This window comes from Tachypleus tridentatus, chromosome 9 (assembly GCF_004210375.1).
Source record: "Tachypleus tridentatus isolate NWPU-2018 chromosome 9, ASM421037v1, whole genome shotgun sequence".
NCBI classification, from domain to species: domain Eukaryota; kingdom Metazoa; phylum Arthropoda; class Merostomata; order Xiphosura; family Limulidae; genus Tachypleus; species Tachypleus tridentatus.
Genome location: NC_134833.1, coordinates 166,869,503 through 166,893,017, shown reverse-complemented (window position 1 = coordinate 166,893,017; position 23,515 = coordinate 166,869,503). Strand labels below are relative to the sequence as shown.

At 37.3% G+C, this 23,515-nt stretch overlaps 1 protein-coding gene across 2 annotated transcripts in view; it reads left to right on the top strand.

The window, feature by feature from the left end:
- Positions 1–23,515, top strand: part of LOC143226904 (nesprin-1-like) — a 41,024-nt gene that overhangs the window by 4,170 nt on the left and 13,339 nt on the right. For both annotated transcript variants that reach the window (XM_076458445.1, XM_076458444.1), the window contains 5 exons: positions 134–457; positions 16,534–16,740; positions 17,384–17,459; positions 17,889–18,058; positions 18,490–18,607. In XM_076458445.1, the coding sequence (XP_076314560.1) occupies positions 134–457; positions 16,534–16,740; positions 17,384–17,459; positions 17,889–18,058; positions 18,490–18,607 (895 nt within the window). The remainder of the gene's footprint in view (positions 1–133; positions 458–16,533; positions 16,741–17,383; positions 17,460–17,888; positions 18,059–18,489; positions 18,608–23,515) is intronic.

Sequence of the window (23,515 nt, the reverse complement as noted above, 5' to 3'; positions counted from 1 at the left end):
GTGACTGTTTTATTCCAGACACTACAACAGTCTATTAGAGTGACTTTTATTTCAGACACTACAACAGTCTATGAGAGTGAATGTTTTATTTCAGACAGTACAACAGTTTATTAGAGTGAATGTTTTATTCCAGATACTACAACAGTCAATAAGAGTGAAGGTTGCTCATCTTCAGTTGGTTAACAGACAGTATCGCCGTTTAGCAAGAGAAAGTCGAACAGACTCAGGCAACTTCCTCAGGAATAAGATAAATGACATCAATCAGAGATGGGATACACTATACAAAAGAGTGGCCCATATAATTCATCGGCTTCGGTATACGTTACTAATCTGGGACGATTTTTGTGCACTCCAAGAATCTTTACGTTTGTGGCTCACAGAGGTTGATCTTCAAGTGACAGAGGTGGAGCACTTTTCTAAAGAGAAGGCTACCTCAGAGAAAATAAAAATAGTTGAAGTAAGTTTACCAGATAACTAATAGTACATTAGGTACAGAGTGAGTGAACAAGTTTACATATGTTTAACCAAACAACTGGAAGTAATCTTTACAAGCACTGTGAGACAAGTGGCAAGAAGCTTAATTTGATTTTGTCATTTAGAACAGATTTCGATTTCTTTTTACACTTGTATTTATTTCTCAAATTTCCAGACCTTTTAATTTTTTTACTTTTCCCAGAGATGTAAAATTTTTCATTTTTTTTCATATCAAATCGGTCAAGTGGGATGCAAAGATTGATTTCACTTTCCTTGTTTTCTAACTCGTAGAAAGTGCTTTAGTTCTTGTTTCTATGGGTTGTCGTATCTGATCTACATATATAGTATTGCAGTCTTGACATCTTAATTGGTAAACACCACTGTGGCTGTACTTTTTGATTTTTGCCTGTGTTGTTAGGTGATATTTTTCAAATTGTTTGTGTAGTAGAAGGCCAGTCTATAGATTTCTTTGTATAGTATGTTATGTATTTTGTGCAAAGGTTTTTCAATGTAGCTTATCTTACACCATTTATTTTTGCTTTTGTTTTCATTTCGTATAGTATATGGGTGTATTGGTTTCAAGCTAACAATGCATTAATTCTTAATGATAAGAATCTCACTTGAAGCAAAAATATACCTCAGGATACCTAGTATGGATATTAACTCTTTTACTAATAAATCAGAGAACAACATTTCAACCTCCTTAGGTCATCTTCAGGTCGAAACCTTGTTCTCTTCTTTATTAGTAAAAGTATTAATACCAGCCATCCTGAGATACATTTTTATCCAATTCATTTGTTTAACCATTGTTCATAGGAATTTATTTCATTGTTTTGATTTACTTTTATAATCTTCATATAATGAAGGTACACTAATAAATCGTGTAACAAACTATAGAACACAGCATGTTTGTGAAATACTAGATGTATTGAAGAAGCAAGCATGATAGTGTCACTATAACTCAGTTTTCTGTCAATTTTAACACTCCTACGAAAAGACGTTTCTAGTCCTGATTTCTCCAAGCCCGTTCCCCTGGCTGTGGTTTCGCTAGATAGAGATAGGGACAGTGGGAATCTCGTTAATTCATTCATTAATGGATTTAAATGGCAATTTCATTTAAATACAAAATTATTAGCCTAATATTAATAACCTTTCAAGTTGCTCTGGGGCCTATTAGGCCCCACTTTTCGTAGGAGTGTTAAAGAAATATATGCCATTGTTGAGGTCCAACAAGCTAATGTTTATCTTTTCACCAAATTCCACGGTAAATTTCTTTTGTGAATTTAGAAGAGTTACAAAATTATCAACTTGACACATGGATCATGTTCAAAGTAAATGACATCATCAGTCTATCTGTACCAATATTTAACATGTTTTGTATTATTTTCTTCATTAAATATTTTATTCTGACAAAGTACCATACTTCCACTCACATACTCAGTTATTATTATTCAGTGCTGCCCTCTGTTTGTGAAAAATGTTGCATGCTACAAATTTTTCACTCTCATTTCACATGATATAACTGATTTTCACATGCAAATTATCATGAGATAAACCTCTACCAATAGTAGTGCAGCACATTGACGTGACTTGTGACATCTTCTATGCCATTCTACTTAACTGGCACTTCTTGCTTCAGAGTGCTCATGTTTGTACTCTCTTGAAATGTCTTTTTTCTATATCTTTGTATCAGTTTCTCTCAACGCATTTACAATTTATTATGCAATAATATTTTTAACATATTGCAAAATTGAATTATTTTATAATCCTACCTAGTTTTCAAACTTAATACTTCATTACCAAATTGTTTTTTATTTATTTCTGTCAACACAGTTTTGAATAATAAATTCCAAATTCTAAGTTACAACTTTGGAGGTTATATTTTCCATGAACACAGGCTATAGGTGGTAGTCGTTACTGGGAATTATCAACTTTACTACACCAGGAGATTGATTGTCCCATGAGCTGATGTTAGTCAAGCTTCAATAGGAGTTTGGGGACCCACACATTTTGAAATACAGTCTGCTACCTTTGGATACATAAGATGTTATACTGTTATGAATTTTGAATATTTTTAAATATTTTTAACTATAGTTATTTGGGTTCAATAACATAAGTTTAGTTATCTTGGTTAGTAATCATTGTCAAGTTCAAGTTCAAAATAAAAGCTTAGTTGTATCAATTGTTAGATTAGGCTTAACATGGATCTTTGTTATTTTAGGACTACTTGTAATTTATCTTACTGATATGTTGTAAAGTATGTAAACTGTGTTGGTTTTTTTTGATACATCATGTCTCATACATACACTACTGCCCAAAATCTAAAGGCCAATGAACATAAAGAAAAAATATGCATTTTTCATTGTTAGACTCAACCACTTATTTGAGTAGAGCTTCGAAAGATGAAAATAAGGAAAGGGAAAATAAAAATAAAATATACTCATTTGTGTTCAAGCATTGGTGTTGTCAACATTTTTCACTGACATCTCTCGTGTTATATTGGGTAAAAACATGGCAAAGGCTAAAAAGTTGACAGAGTTTGAACATGGCAGAATTGTCGAGCTGCAAAAGCAAGGTCTCTCTCAATGTGCCATCGCTGGTGAGATTGAGCATAGTAAAACTGCCGTTGCAAATTTCTTAAAAGACCCTGAGGGATACAGAATGAGAATTTCAAGTGGTCGGCCCAAGAACATTTTGCCGGCATTGAGCAGGAGGATTCGACAGGTTGTCCGGCAAGACACCAGCCAATCATCAAACCAGATTAAGGCCCTTATGGATGCAGAATGCAGCTCAAGAACAATAAGACGGTATCTACAAGAGGAAGGCTTTAAAAACCGTAAACATCTTCAAAGGCCACGCCTCCTTCCACACCATGAAACAGCTTGGTTAAACTTTGCTGAGAAGCACCAAACATGGTACGCAGAAAAGTGGATAAAGGTTTTGTTCTCTGATGAGAAAAAATTTAACCTGGATGGTCCAGATCGCTTCCAATGTTACTGGCACGATAAGGATATCCCACCGGAGACATTTTCTACACGACACAGTGGAGGAGGTTTCATCATGATCTGGGTGCTTTCTCCTTCCATGGAACAATGGAGCTTCAGGTTATACAGGAGCGTGAAACAGCAGCCGGCTACATTGGCATGTTGGAAAGAGCATCCTTATTGACTGAAGGCCCTCACTTTTGTGGAAATGACTGGATATTTTAGCAAGACAATGCTGCAATCCACAATGCCCGCAGGACAAAGAACTTTTTCATGACGAATAACATGATTCTTTTGGACCATCCATTGTGTTTGCTCGAACTGAACTCCATTGAAAATGTTTGGGGGGTGGATGGCAAGGGAAGTCTATAGAAATGGACATCATTTCCAAACAGTGCATGATCTTCGTAAAGCCATCTTCACCACTTGGAATAACATTCCAGCTAGCCTTCTGCAAACGCTTACATTGACCATGCCAAAGCAAATGTTTGAAGTTATTCGCGATGACTGCCATGCAACTCACTACTGAGACCTCTTGTTGGGCATTTCCTACCCTATTTAGGACTTCTTTATGGTATGGTCTTAAACTTTTGACCAACTAGTATTTAAGCTAATTTCATAGTGTTCACCTTTTCCCTATTAAATGCTAAAAAAGGTTTTTTTTATTTTCCCTTTTCTTATTTTCATCTTTTGAAGCTCTACTCAAATAAGTGATTGAGTTTAACAACACAAAATGCATATATTTTTCTTTGTTCATTGGCCTTAAGATTTTGGCCAGCAGTGTATGTTATTGTAAATACACATTTACTTAACATTATAATATAATGTCTGTTTATTTTCTGTATTGTTTCACGTTGCCTTTGTTTGTGTGAGCATACACAGACTTCTTCTCCCAATGTACATACTTGTTGTTAAGGTAGGGTTTTGTAAAATAAAGCTTAGTGATATACTTCGTCCTACAAAATTTGATTAGGCTTAACAAGTGTCTGCTACTTAGGTATACCTGTAGTTACTCTGACATGAAAGTTGATAATTAAGTTTAGTATCTTGTTTTTTTCAACACATAGCATCTGATACTCTTTTACTTAAGTTTACATTATATGAACTATTTCATTTTTGTAATTCCTTATTATTTAAGCTTCTTATAATTATATTAATTTGAAAGCCATTATACTTTCACCCAATATTGTTTGTTCTTCTCCTACAAATGTCCAACCTGTTTAGAACAGCCTAGATTTTGTCAATGTTTTTCCACCTGATCATGACTTACCTTCTGGACCTCTACTTGGAAATCTGCCAGACCTACCTCAGTTTTCTTTAGATAATTTTCATAATATAATTTGCCCCATCTTCATCAGACATTGTTTCATGATGAACATTTCTGTCACTTTTACAGGAGAGGGTACTTGTATGCCTCGTCATACACAAGTTTTGGTTCATTTTGCCGTATCTCCATGAGGGTACTTGTATGTCTCGTCGTACACAAGTTTTGGTTCATTTTGCCGTATCTCCATGAGGGTACTTGTATGCCTCGTCGTACACAGGTTTTGGTTCATTTTGCGGTATCTCCATGAGGGTACTTGTATGCCTCGTCGTACACAAGTTTTGGTTCATTTTGCCGTATCTCCATCAATTTCTAATAGGAACTTATTGTTAACTTTTTATTTTACTCTACCTGTCCATTTTTGACAGTTACTTCTGTGCATTTAGCATCATGTGGGTTTCTGTAATCCTGTATTCTATATATTTTGGTTTTTTGTTGTTGTTGTTTCATTCTGTAACATCATCACCTTTATTGATATTCATGACCAGTATCTTTCTCCACCTTAATGTATTCTCAATGTTGATTGGAATTCTGGATCAATTGGTCTCACCTCAATCACTTCTTGGCTATTCATCAGTTTTTCATCAAAACTGGGTGAGCAGTGTCTGTAGTACTGAGAATGCACACAGTATATCTTATTTCTCATTAATTGGGGTGATGAGGATTTTTCCCAGGTAATTTGGTATCCATTTTATGCTTTGTTCTTTAGACCTGTTTCAATTCCATGTGTCTTTTGTCAGGTTGTTGGTGAACTTCCATATTTTGTGGTTTTTTGTTTTGTTTTTTTTGCTAACACCACGTCTTGGACATCTAGCTTTGGTTAGTTCCTATCAAGTGGGGTGATCACAACATACTCATCTGCTCATTACACAAGCAGCTCTGGTAGGTGGATTTTCCAGTTGCATAAATTTTTCCTTAACAACTGCCTGTTTGGGGAGTTTCTTTTTACATGCCTACCTATGTCAGAATAAGCTGTTTTCCAACTTGATTGTAGTCATTGAAGCTTTCTGTTGTCCACACTGTTATGATTAACTATCTTACTGCTGGCATGGTTCTAGCCTACTGGGGAATATGGTGTCTATGGAAGCAATTCTTCCTTTGGGTCTGACATATTTGTGAACTTTTCAGGGAACACTGCATGATCCTTGGTAGGATTTCTTTGGAATCTTCCATTAACTTTCCTCCTTCCCTCTTCAGTTATATGTGTTGAAGGTTTAACATATCCCCCCTTGTTGTCAGGTGTTTCTTTTCCCTGATGCTTCTCTCTAATGTTTGAGGGCATTGGTCAATCAGCAGAAGGCTTCAGGAAAATAGTTTATGGATTACAAGTCTTACCATGTTAATGCCCTGACAGTTCTGACATTCCAGTATGTTTTAGTTCACTTTCTTCCTCTATTCCGGATTTGACTAATCGAGTTTCAAATTCTGACTATTTGATGATGGTGGCTTATTTCTCTTACAAACAAGGCACTTATTCTTGTTCCCTATTTTTGTTTAGAATCCACAAATCTGACAAAACTCTCTTGGCTTACCCTATGTGGTACTCCTTCACAGGAAACATTTGTTTCCTTTCTCAATTCCAAGTTGGCTCTTTTGTTTTTGTTCTCCAATATATCATACACTTACCGTCACTGTCGATACATTCAGACAGGATCAGATCTAATTATAAGTTTAGTTTTCTCATTCTCTCAGCCTTCTTCCCAAGACAATTTTGATTATACACATCACTTTGGGTCAAGTCTTTCTGATTAATTCTTCCTGGCCAGCACTAAACTGATTCTGTGGATGTTTTGGCTCTACGTTTTGTTCTGGATTAATTTTACTAACCTACACTTTGGAAGCTCATTTGAAACATCATTTTCGTTAATTTGTTTATTGCCATCCTCTACCTTTACTCTTGGTCAGTTCCAGATGACTTACTCTCTGCCATAGATGCTCTGCTTGTCTCATTGCTTTCAAGGCTTCTTTCCATTTCCTGCAGTTTCATTCCCTTGCATCACTCTTCTATTTGCAGTTTTTCCATTCCACCTTAATTGGCACAGCTTGAAATTCTGACCTTGTATTCATTTTCTTCTTCTTATAATCTATTCTTCAATTTGATCAGGTGCCTTATCTTTTACCTGAAGGTAGAATGTCTTATGTTCATTTCCTATCATCTGCTTTGGTTAGCTGTTTCTTCCTCATTGTTTTTCACCTCTCACCATCCTTTACTCTTTGGTGAGACTGTTTCTGGGTAAGTTTTTTCTCTTTATCATATATATTATTTTTAAGGACATACCCCTTGTTTTGACCATGCTCTGTGGCAAATGTTGTCTGTCCAGGTATATTTCCATCACTTAATATTGTACTGAAACCCACTCTGTGAGGCATTGCTGACTCCACTGTCATAGTTTACATCAAAACCCACTCTGTGAAGCATTGCTGACTCCACTGTCATAGCTTACATCAAAACCCACTCTGTGAAGCATTGCTGACTCCACTGTCATAGCTTACATCAAAACCCACTCTGTGAGGCATTGCTGACTCCACTGTCATAGCTTACATCAAAACCCACTCTGTGAGGCATTGCTGACTCCACTGTCATAGCTTACATCAAAACCCACTCTGTGAGGCATTGCTGACTCCACTGTCATAGCTTACATCAAAACCCACTCTGTGAGGCATTGCTGACTCCACTGTCATAGCTTACATCAAAACCCACATTGTGAAGCATTGCTGACTCCACTGTCATAGCTTACATCACTAGAAATGTTAATGTTATTTACAATCACATAACACAGAGATGGGATATTCAGCATGAGCACTCACAATGCATTAGCTTCAACACGTTTTTTATCCTAAACTTAGGTTTAAACCCAGTTAGAAAATATTGTAAGATTTCTGTGCTGATTTGTTAGTAGGAGCATTAGTGTAGGAAACAAGAGGTCTGATAGGGATATTTGTTGCATGTAGTTTACGATATCCATACCATTGTTGCAAGTGAGAATTCATGATGCAACTTAACAACTGTACTTGGTGTTTGTTAAGCGGGTATTGTTATTCAATAAAGATTTAACATTGATAAAGGTTTTGGTTGGGTCTATGTTTAGAAGTATAAAACTGTACAATTTTGAAAGTTGTTGGTTTTCAAATACAACAGTTGTAGTGCCTTAATCCATTTTTGTGGTTATTAAACTGTCAATTTAAATTTTATTTTTATAGACATTATCTGCTTATACTCTTTATTTCCATTTTCAGCACAGCCAATTAAAGATGTTTGAATGATTTTAAATTTTAGAGCATATATTATTTGTTATAGAATCAGACTCGGTATGAACCCTTACCAGTTAGGCCGCAGATCATAAACCATGTAATCACATTTGTTAACTCACATTAAAAATATATTGAAGTATTATTTCATGAATTTATGTCAATAAGTTTAGTATGAAACTGTAGATTATAATTCAAATTTTAGTATTATACATTATTTAGTTTCTTAATTTAAAAGTAAATATTAAAAAAAATGTTAATTTTTTATTGTTTTGTGTCACATGTTATGTTGAATGTAGCACTGGTTGAAATTACCGTGTTTCTCCGATAATAAGACCTACCCATAAAATAAGACCTAGTGTGATTTTTGGGGATAGTTTTAATATAAGCCCTACCCTTAAAATAAGCCCTAGTTAAGAGTGGCAGGAAGAGGAAAGAAATAAAAAAAATTAATTTATTAATTAGTTTAATAGTTAGTTAATTAGTTTGTTTAAGTATTAATCAGTTAGTTTAATAGTTTTACTTTGTAACTTCATTTTTTTAATATATCAAAATAAGACATCCCCCGAAAATAAGCCCTAGTGTCATATTTTGGAGTGAAAATTAATATAAGCCCTGTCTTATTTTCGGAGAAACACGGTAGATGTTTGTGATGACAAAATACAAAGTCTGTAGCTTTGTACAAATTAGGAACTCAAGTTACTGATATTGACAAGCTGGAATATAAAATAAGAACTTTCTGTATTTAATATATCTTATATTTGTTGAGATATCACTTGTGTGTTGAATCAAATGTAGCAGCCCTGCTCACCTCTTTTCATTTTTCAACTTGGTCCTTTATATACACTTAATTCTATATGTGGCATGTGAATAACCAACCAACAGAAAGCTCATATTGTCTCCATAGTGTTGTTTTTTTCAAATCATTTTCAAATATAACTGCATGATATCATTCTTTCAAGACAACCCTTTTGCTGGTTGGTTGAGTCCTTAGCCTGTTTAAAACTTTACATTTTTTAGACCTAAATATAGCTTAGGTAACTAAGCTTGATAAAGAATTATAATGGAATTCTGTGGTGTTGATATAGCAATTTATTATTTTTTGGTTATTCAAATGTATATACATAAATCCTGAAAAATATTATTTCACTTCACATCTCTGTTTGAAATTTCTTAAGGCTTAGCCCCTCGGTGTGGATTCCTGTACGTGGTGAGGGGACCTCCCAGGGAAGGTTCTGTTCTATCTGGTTACCTTCTCTGGGATCTAAACATCCACCCACGTGTTTGCCGTGCGTGGCGACCCGTGAAGGGGAGGAGAAGATCCTGGTGGTTGAGGGTCCAACCCTAACACACCACTTTGGCCTCGAATTCCTGTAGACGGGCGGCCTTTGGGTGGCCCCCCTTGGGTCAGTCGGCTGGTCCACATGGGCTAGAGTCAACCAAGTACCAGTGTTGGAAGTTCTCAACGGGTGTTGTGGACATTGTGCCTGATGCTGGTGTTTGGGTATAGTGCTCACGAAACCCTGGCGTTGCTGCATTGTCCTTGCGTGACTTTGTAGTGCGTCCCCTTGTAGGGCTCCATGGTGGGTGGGGTCAGTGGGTACCGAAATTTTTTCCTTTTCCTATGGATCCTCAAAAAATTTAAATAAAATTGTAAAAAAACAGTCAATGGGTAGCGACCACGCCTTGAATACTCAGAACAGCAATCTTCAACATCAGTAACACATGTACCTCATTTTCTTATATTACATTCTCTTCGAAAAACCTTTAGGGCAAATGTCCCCTTTTTTATTCAAAAGGGACTAGAGGGACTTGCTGGCTCTCCAAAATCAGTAAAGAAACTTCGATCTGGTGACATATTAGTTGAAACATCCACATCCCAACACAGTGAACTCCTGTTGAAATCAAAGGCAATTGGGGATATACCTATTGAGGTTACACCCCATGCTGCCTTGAATTCTTCACGAGGAGTTATTGTTGAAAGGGATTTGAAGAACGTTCCCAGTCAGAGATTCTCGCTGGTCTCTCCACTCAAGGAGTTTCTGCAGTGAGGCATCTCCACTCGCAAAGATGGAATTACACTGCCAACAAATACCCTCGTTTTAACATTTACTTCACCACGTGCACCTGCCACCATCAAGGCAGGTTATCTCATTTGCAGGGTGCGCCATACATACCAAACCCTCTTCGATGTTTCCAATGTCAGAGATTCGCCACTCAAAGACATCTTGTCGTGGTTCCCTGACATGTGCTCGTTGTGGATGCAAGGACCACGATGCCTATGACTGTGACATGAACCCACATTGCGTAAACTGCAATGGTTCTCACCCTCATACTTTCATTCTTGCCCAAAATGGTTGGAGGAAAAGAGGTGCAGCGTTTGAAAACGACACATAACATTAGTTATCCTGAGGCTCGGAAATTGCTGTCCACAACTCCATCTCGGACATATGCTGTTGCACTTCATTCCACAACTACAGTGGGAGTGCAGACAGATCTCTGTGCCTCCAAAAGAATCGTTTTCAAAACAAATGAAAAGCCTTTTGACCTCCGTGGTTAAAAAGGTTGATGAATCAACTACCACACCTATCTCTGTCCCTCCCATACCTTCCAACACACCTCAAGATCCACGTCCTTCAGTTTCAAATACAGGCATTTCTTCTGATACATCTTTTTCTCCCACCACAAGAGACAACACAATTATTCGTTCGCGTCCTCAGTCACTGGATTCCCCTTCCAATAACAAAAACCTGCCCACCCGACACAGAGCAGGATCCATGGAGGTTGATAGACCTCCTCCAACTAAAGACAGTAAAGAAAAAAGACGTGGTCGTAAACCGAAGGGTTCTCCAGCCACTTCACCTACCCGTTCTTAAAAATGGCCACCTTGATACAATGGAACTGTCGAGGTTTACGTTCTAATCTGGATGATATCAAAACGCTGATTGCTTCCTACCATCCTGTTTGTCTTTCTTTACAAGAAACATTTCTCAAAACTGCTGATACTGTCTCCATTCGGCAGTTTTCTCTGTACAGAAATGACAGGTTGTTTGATGGTCGAGTACATGGAGGGGTGGCACTGTTGGTTGATCAACACGTGCCCACCCTGTCTTTGTCACTCAACACACCCTTGGAGGCTGTAGCCATCCGTATTTCCTTGGGTCATACCATCACTGTTTGTTCTCTGTACCTGTCCCCTGGAAAGACATATGATCAATCAGATCTGGATGCTCTTGTTGAACAATTGCCATCTCCGTTTCTAATCCTAGGGATTTTAATGGACATCATCCCTCTGGGAAGTGCTATTATTGATGGGAGGGGCCGATCTGTAGAGCGGATGCTCTCTGATCACAATCTTTCTCTTTTCAATACTGGTTCTTCCACTTACTTTCATGCACCTAGTCAGTCCTTTACCACTAATGATCTCTTGGTTTGCTCCCCTTCATTATTTTCCCATTTTTCATGGAGGGTTGACAGTAATCCACTAGGCAGTGACCATTTTCCAATCCTTATAAGAGAGACTGGCCGTGGTCGATGCCACCCTACCCGCGTGCCCGGTGGAAGCTGGATCAGGCAGACTGGTCCACTTTCACTGCTCTCGCAGAACTTGATCCTGCCATCGTAAATCAGCCATCAATAGACGACTGTGTAGCAGCGGTAACTGACTGTATTACACATGCAGCTGCTCAGTGTATTCCTAAAACCTCGACACGTTTTCCACGATATCCTCGTCCGTGGTGGAATCCTGCTTGCCACTTAGCACGGAAGGCTCAAAAGCGGGCCTGGGATACTTTTCGTAGATATCCCACACTTTCAAACCGGGTTGCTTTCCAACGGGCCCGTGCACATGCTAGGTGGGTAAGACGTCACAGCCAGAAGGAATCTTGGATTAAGTTCACAACCAGTATATCTTCTACCACCAGTTCCAAGATCATATGGGACAGGATTGAAAGGTTAATGGACACTACAATTCTATCCCCTCTCGATCTTACTCTCTGATGGTCAGGAGGTGACTGATGTTGAACATCGCTAACACTCTAGGTGAAAGCTTTTGCGGGTATCTAGCACTTCTGCTTGTTCCTCCACCTTCCTGGCCATCAAGACTCAGGCGGAGCGATCACCTCTTTCCTTCGAACTAACTGTTTCTTTGACTATAATCGTCCTTTTACCCTGGTGGAACTAAAAATGGCCCTTCATCGGTCTGCCAGTACGTCTGTTGGACCTGATGATATTCATTATGACATGCTGCACCATTTATCTCCTGCTTCTCTTAATGTCCTTCTGATTGTTTTCAACCGGATCTGGCAGAAGAATGTTTTTCCTGATGCTTGGCGCCAGGCTATTATTTTACCTTTCTCTAAGCCAGGGAAAGATCCCAAGATTCCTTCAAACTACCGTCCAATTGCTTTGACAAGCTGTCTCTGTAAGACATTAGAAAGGATGGTTAATGCTCGTTTTGTTTGGTTCCTTCAATCAAACAACCTCCTCTCGCCCACCCAGTGTGGGTTCCGTCGACAGCACTCCACCACAGACCACCTAATTCGTCTTGAAACATCTATCAGAGAAGCCTTTCTCAACCGCCAACATCTTGTATCAATATTCTTTGACATAGAGAAGGCTTACGACACAACATGGAGGTATGGCGTTTTGCGAGACCTCCATACATATGGGTTACGTGGCCATCTACCCATGTTTATTAAAAATTTTTAATGGACAGGAGATTCCAGGTTCGTGTGGGTTCGACACTTTCCGTTCTTTTGTACAGGAACTTGGAGTCCCTCAAGGATGTGTATTGAGTGTTACACTCTTCAGTATAAAGATAAATGCCATCACTGAACAACTCCCTCTCACTGTTGTGAATGGGCTGTATGTCGATGACTTTCACATCTCATGTCAGTCGTCAAACATGAGATATATTGAGCGGCAACTACAAACCGCCCTCAATTGTGTAATGGAAGTGGACTATGGCGAACGGCTTTAATTTCTCTCTCTCAAAACTGTGTGCATGCACTTTTGCCGTCGACGGGTATTCACCCTGATCCTGAACTTCATATCGGTGGAGTTTTGCTGCCAGTTGTCCCGAGACCAAGTTCTTGGGGCTTATCTTTGATCGTAAACTGACCTTTATACCACACTTAAAGCAGCTTGGTCAAATGCACAAGAGCACTGAACATCCTCCGTGTTCTCTCTTCTACCAGTTGGGGCAGATCGCTGTTCAATGTTAAAGGTATATCGTGCTCTTATTAGATCGAAACTCGATTATGGATCAATGGTCTATGGCTCTGCCAGACCCTCAGCCTTAAAGATGCTGGACCCCGTTCATCACCAAGGACTTCGACTCTGCACTGGGGCTTTCCGCACCTCTCCAGTTCAAAGTATATACATTGAATCTCATGAACCTTCTCTACACCTTCGCCGTTTGCAACTATCTTTACAATATACTTGAAACTTCATTCCTTACCAAAGCATCCCACCTGGAAATGTGTTTTCCTTCCTCGGTGGGCAGTACTTTTTCAGAACAGACGATCTGTCATTGCTCCGTTTGGCCTTTGCATCCGGAAGCAATTGGATGAATTGGGTCTGTCCTTGGATAACATTGCATGTTCCACAGGTCGGCCCATTCCACCATGGCTTATTACAGCCCCCAAATGTGACCTTTCTTTCAGTCACCTAAAAAAGGCAGATACTCCAGATTGGAAGTACCGTCTTTTATTCAATGAATATCTTTCAAACAATCATTTAGTTCCTATGTATACAGATGGTTCCAAATCAGGTAATTCAGTGGGCTCTGCTATGGTTTGCTATGGATCAGTAGTTGCACGCAGAATCCCTTCTACAGCTTCTGTGTTCACTGCTGAACTGTATGCCATATCTCTTGCCCTGGATCATATTGCAGCTGAGCATTACTCCAACTGCACTATTTATACTGATTCGCTTAGTTCTATACTTGCCTTGGAATCGCTACACGTTGGCTCACATCCTATTCTCGCTGATATTCGTAACCGACTGGCCCGTTTCTCATTAGCAGCTACTTCAATCCAGTTTTTCTGGATACCAGGCCATGTTGGTATTCGCGGGAACGAGCTTGCAGACATGGCAGCTAAATATGTCTGCTTCAGCACCATCACTCCTATGCCTATTCTGTACATGGACTATGGTGTTATCTTCAAGGGTCGGCTCCGTGCCAGCTGGCAGTCCACTTGGAGTGAGCAACGTGACAACAAACTTTTTCAAATCAAACCCAAAATTGGACTTTGGCCATCTAGCATCCGTAAAGTTCGGAAGGAGGAAGCTGTTCTCACTAGGCTACGCATTGGTCACAGTTTTTTAACTCATCATTTTCTTTTATCTGGAACTGATGCACCAATGTGTAATTTGTGTAACACTCAAATCACTATCAGCCACATTTTACTTTCTTGCCATCGTTACAATTCTCAACGACGGCAATATTTTAAACATATTTTTCCCAGGGTCAATCTGTAACATTGGACAGAGTTATTGGTGATGGTGACTCTGTCCACCTTGATAATGTTTTTAATTTTTAATGGCCATTAACCTTTTAATCTCATTTAAGTGTTGCATGTTTATTCATTACACCTTTTAATTGTGGTTCCTTTTTTACAGTTTTAATCTCTCTCATTCAATTTGACATTGGACAATAGCCAGAACATTAAATAACTTCGACACCAGGACTGGAAAGGCCAACTTCAGGTGACTAACGCTCCTGTTTGAACTATCCGTTTGAACTACTCGTTAGTCATCCTGGCGAGTTGTTATTATACTTTTACTGCATATCATTTCACACTTTTACTAATTAACTTTTTAGTACTGGCCATATTGACTCATAACCCGGAACCAGGACTGGAAAGACCAACTTCAGGTGACTGACGGTGGTTTTTATACTTACCTGTTAGTCTTCCTGGCGGGTTACGATCATTACCATTCTGCTACAGGTAGTTCTTTACAACTTTGTTGACTGGATGTCAACATTGGTTTTTACGCCATTTTCTGTCTTAATTGCCGTTTTGCTTTTATCTTCAATTACTTCTACAAATTTTACTCCATTTACTTGACTTTTATCTTTTTACTGGACATTTGGCTACTCATTATTACGATTTTATGGAGTGTCTTTTAAAACTTTTACTTTCTTTTACATTTTGATAATAGCTGCTATGACACATAACCCAGAACCAGGACTGGAAAGGCTAACTTCAGGGGATTGATGGTGGTTCCTGAACTTACCTGTTAGTCTTCCTGGCGGGTTATGATCATTACCTTTTTGCTAGAGTAAATACCTTACAACTTTTTATGCTCTACCTTTTATCTTAACATTGTAGACTAGGTGTCAACATTGGTTTTATACTTTTTTGTTTTACCTTCAGTTCCATTTATGTCTATTACTACATTTATTTATTTATTTATTTATTTATTTTTTTACATTTTTACCGAATGTCTGGCGCAGATAGCCTCGCTGCTTTGTGCCATAAAACACTAAATCAATCAATCAATCAATCAATCTTAAGGCTTAGCAAGCTATGATAACCATCAATTGAATATAAAGTTTGTAACTAGACTAAATAGTTGTGTGATTTATTTTATTTACTGTTCTATGTTTTAAGAACTTGTTTGTAAGTAGTAATAATGGATATAGATATATACTCTATTATAACTGAAATGTGACTATATTTAAAAAGTACTAGTCTACTGTAACACAGCTAAGGTAGGTCACTGTGTAAAAACTAAAGGTCAGTTTTATATTACTGGACACAGTAACATGAGTGCACATTGTAACTTCTGTAGCAGGCATGGCTGAAAGGTCAATATTATTAAAATAATAAGTATATAAATATTAATGTTACAAGATTTAAACTATTTAGTCTAAACATTTGTGATTTCATGATATAATTTGTTGTCATTCTAGAACAAAAGTGGCATAATGTATATTTATGTTCCAATATTTTATGATGGTTACGAGATCGGTTAAATTGACTGAACCCATACATATATTTCGTAGTGAAAATAACAGAAAATATATAAAGTTTTTGTTTAAAATGTTTAATAACTGTCAGGATACTATAAGCATTTTAAATGTGAAATTTGAATTTCTTCTTTTGCATAAAAGTATTTTTAATCTTAGAATGAAAATTACTTTTCGTGATGGATAGTCAACATGTGAAAATAAAAAGGCATGAGAAAAACATTACTTAAAAACTTTAAGGCCAAATGAAAAACTGATATTTTGCATATGAAAACTTTATAATATTTACTGATAATTTGAAAAATTTAGTGAAAGTACGCTTACTAATGTAAGAGTTATAGCACAAGAACTGTAAATATATAAATTGGTTACAAGGAAGATCCCAGGAATTGAGCCCCTGCCAAAAGAGTTAACTGTTACCTCCATATCTATTGCAACATTTTCAAAGTCTCTAATACACTAAATCTAATGATAAAATATTGAATAAAAAATGTACAGTTAAAATTTATGTCTATGTCGTCTAGGAGTATATTAAAGCATTCCAAGACCATGAGGAGGACCTTGCACATTTGGAAAACATGACAGTTTACATTCAGATGAGAAGTGAAGGGTCTGATGCAAACAAAGCAGAAATAGAGTTCCAGGATGTGATGCAGTATTGGAGAAGTCTACAGAAGAGAGTCCAAAATTATAACTTAAAGTTACAACATATCCAAACGTCTGAATTAGAGGTAACTAGCTTAGTCCTCATTATGAAGTACTTCAGTAATTCTGTTTTAGTTCGTGTCAGAAATTACTCACTTGAAGTCAGGAGTTTCACAATTGTTTTGATGCTCTTTACAAACAAAGTAAATATAAGTTTGTCTACTACAATTGTTTTGATGCTCTTTACAAACAAAGTAAATATAAGTTTGTCTACTTCTCTAATGCAAACAACTTTTTTTCAAAATTTTAAAACAGACTATAAAACTTCAATGTAGGCATGTTTTGAATGTTCACTTACATTACTTGAATAATACCTCTGTATGTTACTATATCACTGCTATAAAACCTCAGTCTGTTACTAAATCATTGGTATTAGATCTCTATATATTACTATATCAGTAGTATAAGACCTCAGTATGTTACTAAATCACTGGTATAAGACCTCTGTATGTTACTAAATCACTGGTATAAGACCTCAGTATGTTACTAAATCACTGGTATAATACCTCAGTATGTTACTGTATCACTGGTATAATACCTCAGTATGTTATCACTGGTATAATACCTCAGTATGTTACTGTATCACTGGTATAAAATTTTGATATGTTGTCATGTTTTGGATGTTTGTGTTATCATGAGTTTATGAAGTGTATTTTTGTGTTTTCTTAGTGTTCTGTTGATAAAACAGAAAGGTCAGAAGGTTTACTTCAGTCATCCCTTGAAGACCTTGATATATCGGGTTCACGTAAGTAACAACATCTGATTAATATCTTAATAAAACTGATGTTATTCTCAGTTACCAATGTTACTAGTGTGGTTAGAAGTACTAACTGTCTAGCCTTAAGAATGATAAATGTTAAGGTTTCTAGTTTTCTGTTTTGTGTTAGTTTAATGTTTCATTTTGGCTCTTAAGTAACTTAACACTGACATACACTTTTTATTATTTTAAATGAGTTTTTTTTTCTCTCAAAAAAGTACTATAAAACTTGAGGCTTAATAAGTGTTTTTTTATTAAGTAATTCAATATACGTTATCTTGTTAGTTTTTATCACTAAACATTACTTTTAATGAACAGTTATTTTTAGTTAGATGTATATAATACTTCTTTTATCTGTAAACTAATTCAGTAATTAGATGAAAACAATATTTTATTATTTATCTATTTGTTGTACAGTGGTCAACAAACGTTTGACACCACCAGAGGGAGTTAATTCAAACAGTGAATATCAGCTTGAATTAGAAAGTGCTCTTACTGAAGTTAGAGAAAGACTAACTGAAGCTGAACATGCAATATACAGTGAGACGTCCGAGAACTTAGGAACTGAAATTAAGCCTCAAGTTGATGTAAGTATTTATTTGAAGGTTTCATATATCAGAAGATTTGAATACATAGCCACTGAATAAATGTAAATATGATTTTAGGAAAATTGTGATTTGCGTAACAGAAATATTCATAAATATGGAACTCCTGATGAACTGTTAAGCTACTCTGTGTTAACATAAACAACTCTATGATATTGGCAGAAATCAAATGAGTCTTATTATTCTAGTTCTCTTAAAGATTAATGTTTTGCTCCATTGTTTCTTTTAAGTAAGGAATATTGAAAGCATTTCAAATTGTAGATTTTAAAGACCCATGCTTTTACTACCATTTATCAACTCTTTGAAAAATTGTGAAATATTATATATTCCATTCAAGGCTGTAATCTTTTACAAAATTCCTATTTAATTGGACTTGTGTCAGACACCAAAGTAAAAACATTAATTTATTACAGTCCAGACTGATTGCTGCTTGCCGATCAAGCATTGACGTTTTAATTTACCTGACAGAACAAGCAGAGGATAATCCATTACTGTACAATCTAACCAGTGAAATGCAACACTGTGCTAAAGGTAAGCCACAATCTCACGAAAACTCAGTTTAATTCTGACGAGTAAAATACAGAATCATACCAAAGTTAATTCACAATGTCATATAATTGTAGCACCAGATTAAGACCTGTATAGGCCCTAAGCACTAAAAACATTATAGTACCACATATATATATGTAATTTAAATTTAAAACAATACTAAACCATCAAATAAATTTTTATCTTTTGAAATGAAACAAAAAAAACTTAGATTTAATCTGAAATTGAAGTAGCTTCTTTCTAGATTTTCTGATTGCAAAATCATGGATAATTTAATCGATTGCTGAGCCAACAAAGCACATCTGTTTCTATACACAGTATGGAAAGTGAAACAAGTTTGTCTTGACACTTTGTTGTTTTCTGGGGTTTTTATTCTTTTCCACTAAGAAAAAGAGCATCCTGTGAGGCAGTTGGAAATCATCAACCTTAGACAAATACATAGTGTACATTTGTAAATACACACTGGGGTGTCATGTATACACATTGTAATCATCAACCTTAGACAAATACATAGTGTACATTTGTAAATACACACTGGGGTGTCATGTATACACGTTATATCACTGGGGTGTCATGTATACACATTGTAATCATCAACCTTAGACAAATACATAGTGTACATTTGTAAATACACACTGGGGTGTCATGTATACACGTTGTATCACTGGGGTGTCATGTATACACATTGTAATCATCAACCTTACACAAATACATAGTGTACATTTGTAAATACACACTGGGGTGTCATGTATACATGTTGTATTACTGGGGTGTCATGTATACATGTTGTATCACTGGGGTGTCATGTATACATGTATCACTGGGGTGTCATGTATACACGTACTGCTGGGGTGTCATGTATACACGTATCGCTGGGATGTCATGTGTACATGTTGTATAACTGGGATGTCATGTATACATGTTGTATTGCTGGGGTGTCATGTATACATGTTGTATTGCTGGGGTGTCATGTATACATGTTGTATAACTAGGATGTCATGTATACATGTTGTATAACTAGGATGTCATGTATACATGTTGTATAACTAGGATGTCATGTATACATGTTGTATCACTGGTATGGCACATATACACGTATCGCTGGAATGTCCGCATATACCGCATCGCTGGAATGTCACATATACACGTTGTATCACTGTGGTGTCACGTATACACATTGTATCACTGTGGTGTCACGTATACACGTTGTATTGCTGTGGTGTCACATATACACATTGTATTGCTGTGGTGTCACGTGTACACATTGTATTGCTGTGGTGTCACGTATACACATTGTATTGCTGTGGTGTCATGTATACACGTGTCACTGTGGTGTCATGTATACACGTTGTATCACTGGGGTGTCATGTATACACATTGTAATCATCAACCTTAGACAAATACATAGTGTACATTTGTAAATACACACTGGGGTGTCATGTATACATGTTGTATCACTGGGGTGTCATGTATACACGTATTGCTGGGGTGTCATGTATACACGTATCGCTGGGATGTCATGTGTACATGTTGTATAACTGGGATGTCATGTATACATGTCGTATTGCTGGGGTGTCATGTATAAATGTTGTATTGCTGGGGTGTCATGTATACATGTTGTATAACTAGGATGTCATGTATACATGTTGTATCACTGGTATGGCACGTATACACGTATCGCTGGAATGTCACGTATACACGTATCGCTGGAATGTCACATATACACGTTGTATCACTGTGGTGTCGCGTATACACATTGTATCACTGTGGTGTCACGTATACACGTTGTATTGCTGTGGTGTCACATATACACATTGTATTGCTGTGGTGTCACGTGTACACATTGTATTGCTGTGGTGTCACGTGTACACATTGTATTGCTGTGGTGTCACGTATACACATTGTATTGCTGTGGTGTCACGTATACACATTGTATTGCTGTGGTGTCACGGATACACGTGTCACTGGTGTCATGCATACACGTTGTATCACCGGTGTCATGCATACACGTTGTATCACCGGTGTCATGCATACACGTTGTATCACCGGTGTCATGCATACACGTTGTATCACCGGTGTCATGCATACACGTTGTATCACCGGTGTCATGCATACACGTTGTATCACCGGTGTCATGCATACACGTTGTATCACTGGTGTCATGCATACACGTTGTATCACTGGTGTCATGCATACACATTGTATTGCTGTGGTGTCATGTATACACGTTGTATCACTGGTGTCATGTATACACGTATCACTGTGGTGTCATGTATACACGTTGTATCACTGTGGTGTCATGTATACACGTTGTATCACTGTGGTGTCATGTATACACGTTGTATCACTGTGGTGTCATACTTACACGTTGTATCACTGTGGTGTCATGTATACACGTTGTATCACTGTGGTGTCATACTTACACGTTTTATCACTGTGGTGTCATACTTACACGTTGTATCACTGTGGTGTCATACTTACACGTTGTATCACTGTGGTGTCATACTTACACGTTGTATAACTGTGGTGTCATACTTACACGTTGTATCACTGTGGTGTCATACTTACACGTTGTATCACTGTGGTGTCATACTTACACGTTGTATCACTGTGGTGTCATGCTTACACGTTGTATAACTGTGGTGTCATGCAGATGATTGTAACTGTGCTTCTCCTGTTTCATTAAATGATAAACAGTGGAACTGTTGTAGTTCTCCACAGAGATTCATGTTCAAATCAACAGAGTATAAATGAACTAACATTTGGGAACCTTGTGTTTATCAGATAAATTGTTTATAAAATAAAACCTGCTGGATATTTATCTGTACACTTTATCTCTCCTCTTTACATGAACTTAAATTGCATCAGTTATAGCGTAGTCAGTAGATACTGATGTTTGCTTCAGTATCATGCAAGATATATTTTGATATGTCCTCAAATCTTTCAAAATCATTCCATAAAATGTGTAAGTGGTCTGCTAATGATTGATAGAGGTCTGCACATGCTTTGAAATCCAATTTCTTTTCTTGGATAACTTCACTTGTGCTGTGAAAATGGTCAACATGAATACAAACTGTAGTTCTGGCATCTTAGTGAGAATGGTCAACATGAATACAAACTGTAGTTCTGGCATCTCAGTGAGAATGGTCAACATGAATACAAACTGTAGTTCTGGAATCTTAGTGAGAATGGTCAACATGAATACAAACTGTAGTTCTGGCATCTCAGTGAGAATGGTCAACATGAATACAAACTGTAGTTCTGGCATCTCAGTGAGAATGGTCAACATGAATACAAACTGTAGTTCTGGCATCTTAGTGAGAATGGTCAACATAAATACAAACTGTAGTTCTGACATCTTAGTGAGAATGGTCAACATGAATACAAACTGTAGTTCTGGCATCTTAGTGAGAATGGTCAACATGAATATAAACTGTAGTTTTGGCATCTCAGTGAGAATGGTCAACATGAAAATAAACTGTACTTTTGGCATCTTATTTTCTGCCTCTTGTATAGTTTCTCCCTTTTGCAGTTGGTTTCAGCCATACTTTCTAATGCATCCAAAATCTTTGAGTAGGACTCCACGATCACACCTGTTGCCACTGAATGTGCCTCCCAGTGAGTATCAGAAAGAGATTTCAACACACAATCATTGCTCAAATATGTTTCAAGAAGTACCTATTGGGGCAGAGAAGTATGTACAAAGTAACTGGACTTTGGAGAAAAAACTCACTGTTGCTGGACAACAATCGACAGCACTGTGGCCACCAAGTTTGAGAGAGTGTTCAGCACATGGTACGAATATGGCATATTTGTTTTGTTTTAAAATCTACTTTTGCATTTTGTTATAATATCCTGACATGTTGGCAGCATTGTCATAGGGTCGACTTCTGCACTTTGGGAAATTTATTTTGTAAACTTGGCACAGATAATGCAGTTCTTGATTTTCCATTTCTTCACCACTGTGTCTTGTTAAATTAAGGAATGTTATAACTGGTTTTTCATCTGTGGGGTCAAAAATCTTAGAATAATACTCAGTTAATCAATATGTGAAAGATCGGGTGTAGAGTCAACAGATAAATTATAGTGCCCAGCAGTACTTATTTCATCTACAATAGCTGAACAAACTTTGTCACTTGTTAGACCAATGAGTTTGTCTCAGTGTCTTGAATAAGTATGATGGATTATGTTTGCCAACATTTCCATATTTTGAGATATGGCCTGATAAAAATGAGTCAATCTGAGCTACAAGCTCCAACAATCCCAAGAAATTTCCATCTGCAATAATCCAGATATCTTCTTTGATCTCCAGAAAGGCAGAATACATTCAACTAATGTCGGAATAACAACTAAAACCCATTGGTGTGGATTCCTGTATGTGGTGAGGGGACCTCCTAGGGAAGGTTCTGTTCTTTCAGTTTACCTCCTCTGGGATCTAAACATCCATCCATGTGTTTGCTGTGCATGGTGACTCATGAAGGGGAGGAAAGGATCCTGGTGGTTGAGGGGTCCAATCCTAACATACCACTTTGGCCTTGAATTCCTGCAGACAGGCAGCCTTGAGGTGGCCCCTCTTGGGTCAACTGGCTGGTCCACTTGGGCTAGGGTCAACGAAGTACTAGTGTTGGATGTTCTCAGCCGATGTTGTGGACATTGTATCTGATTCTGTTATTTGGGTATATTGCTCATGAAACCCTGGCATTGCTGCAGTGTCCTTGTTTGACATTGTAGTGCAACCCTTCATAGGGTTTCATGGTGGGTGGTGTCAGTGGGGACTGAAATTTCCTTTTTTTTATTATGGATCCCTCAAATAAAAGCTTAAATAAAATAGTGAAAAACAGTCTGTAGGTAAACGACCACATCTTGAAGATTCTGAGCAGCAATCTTCAA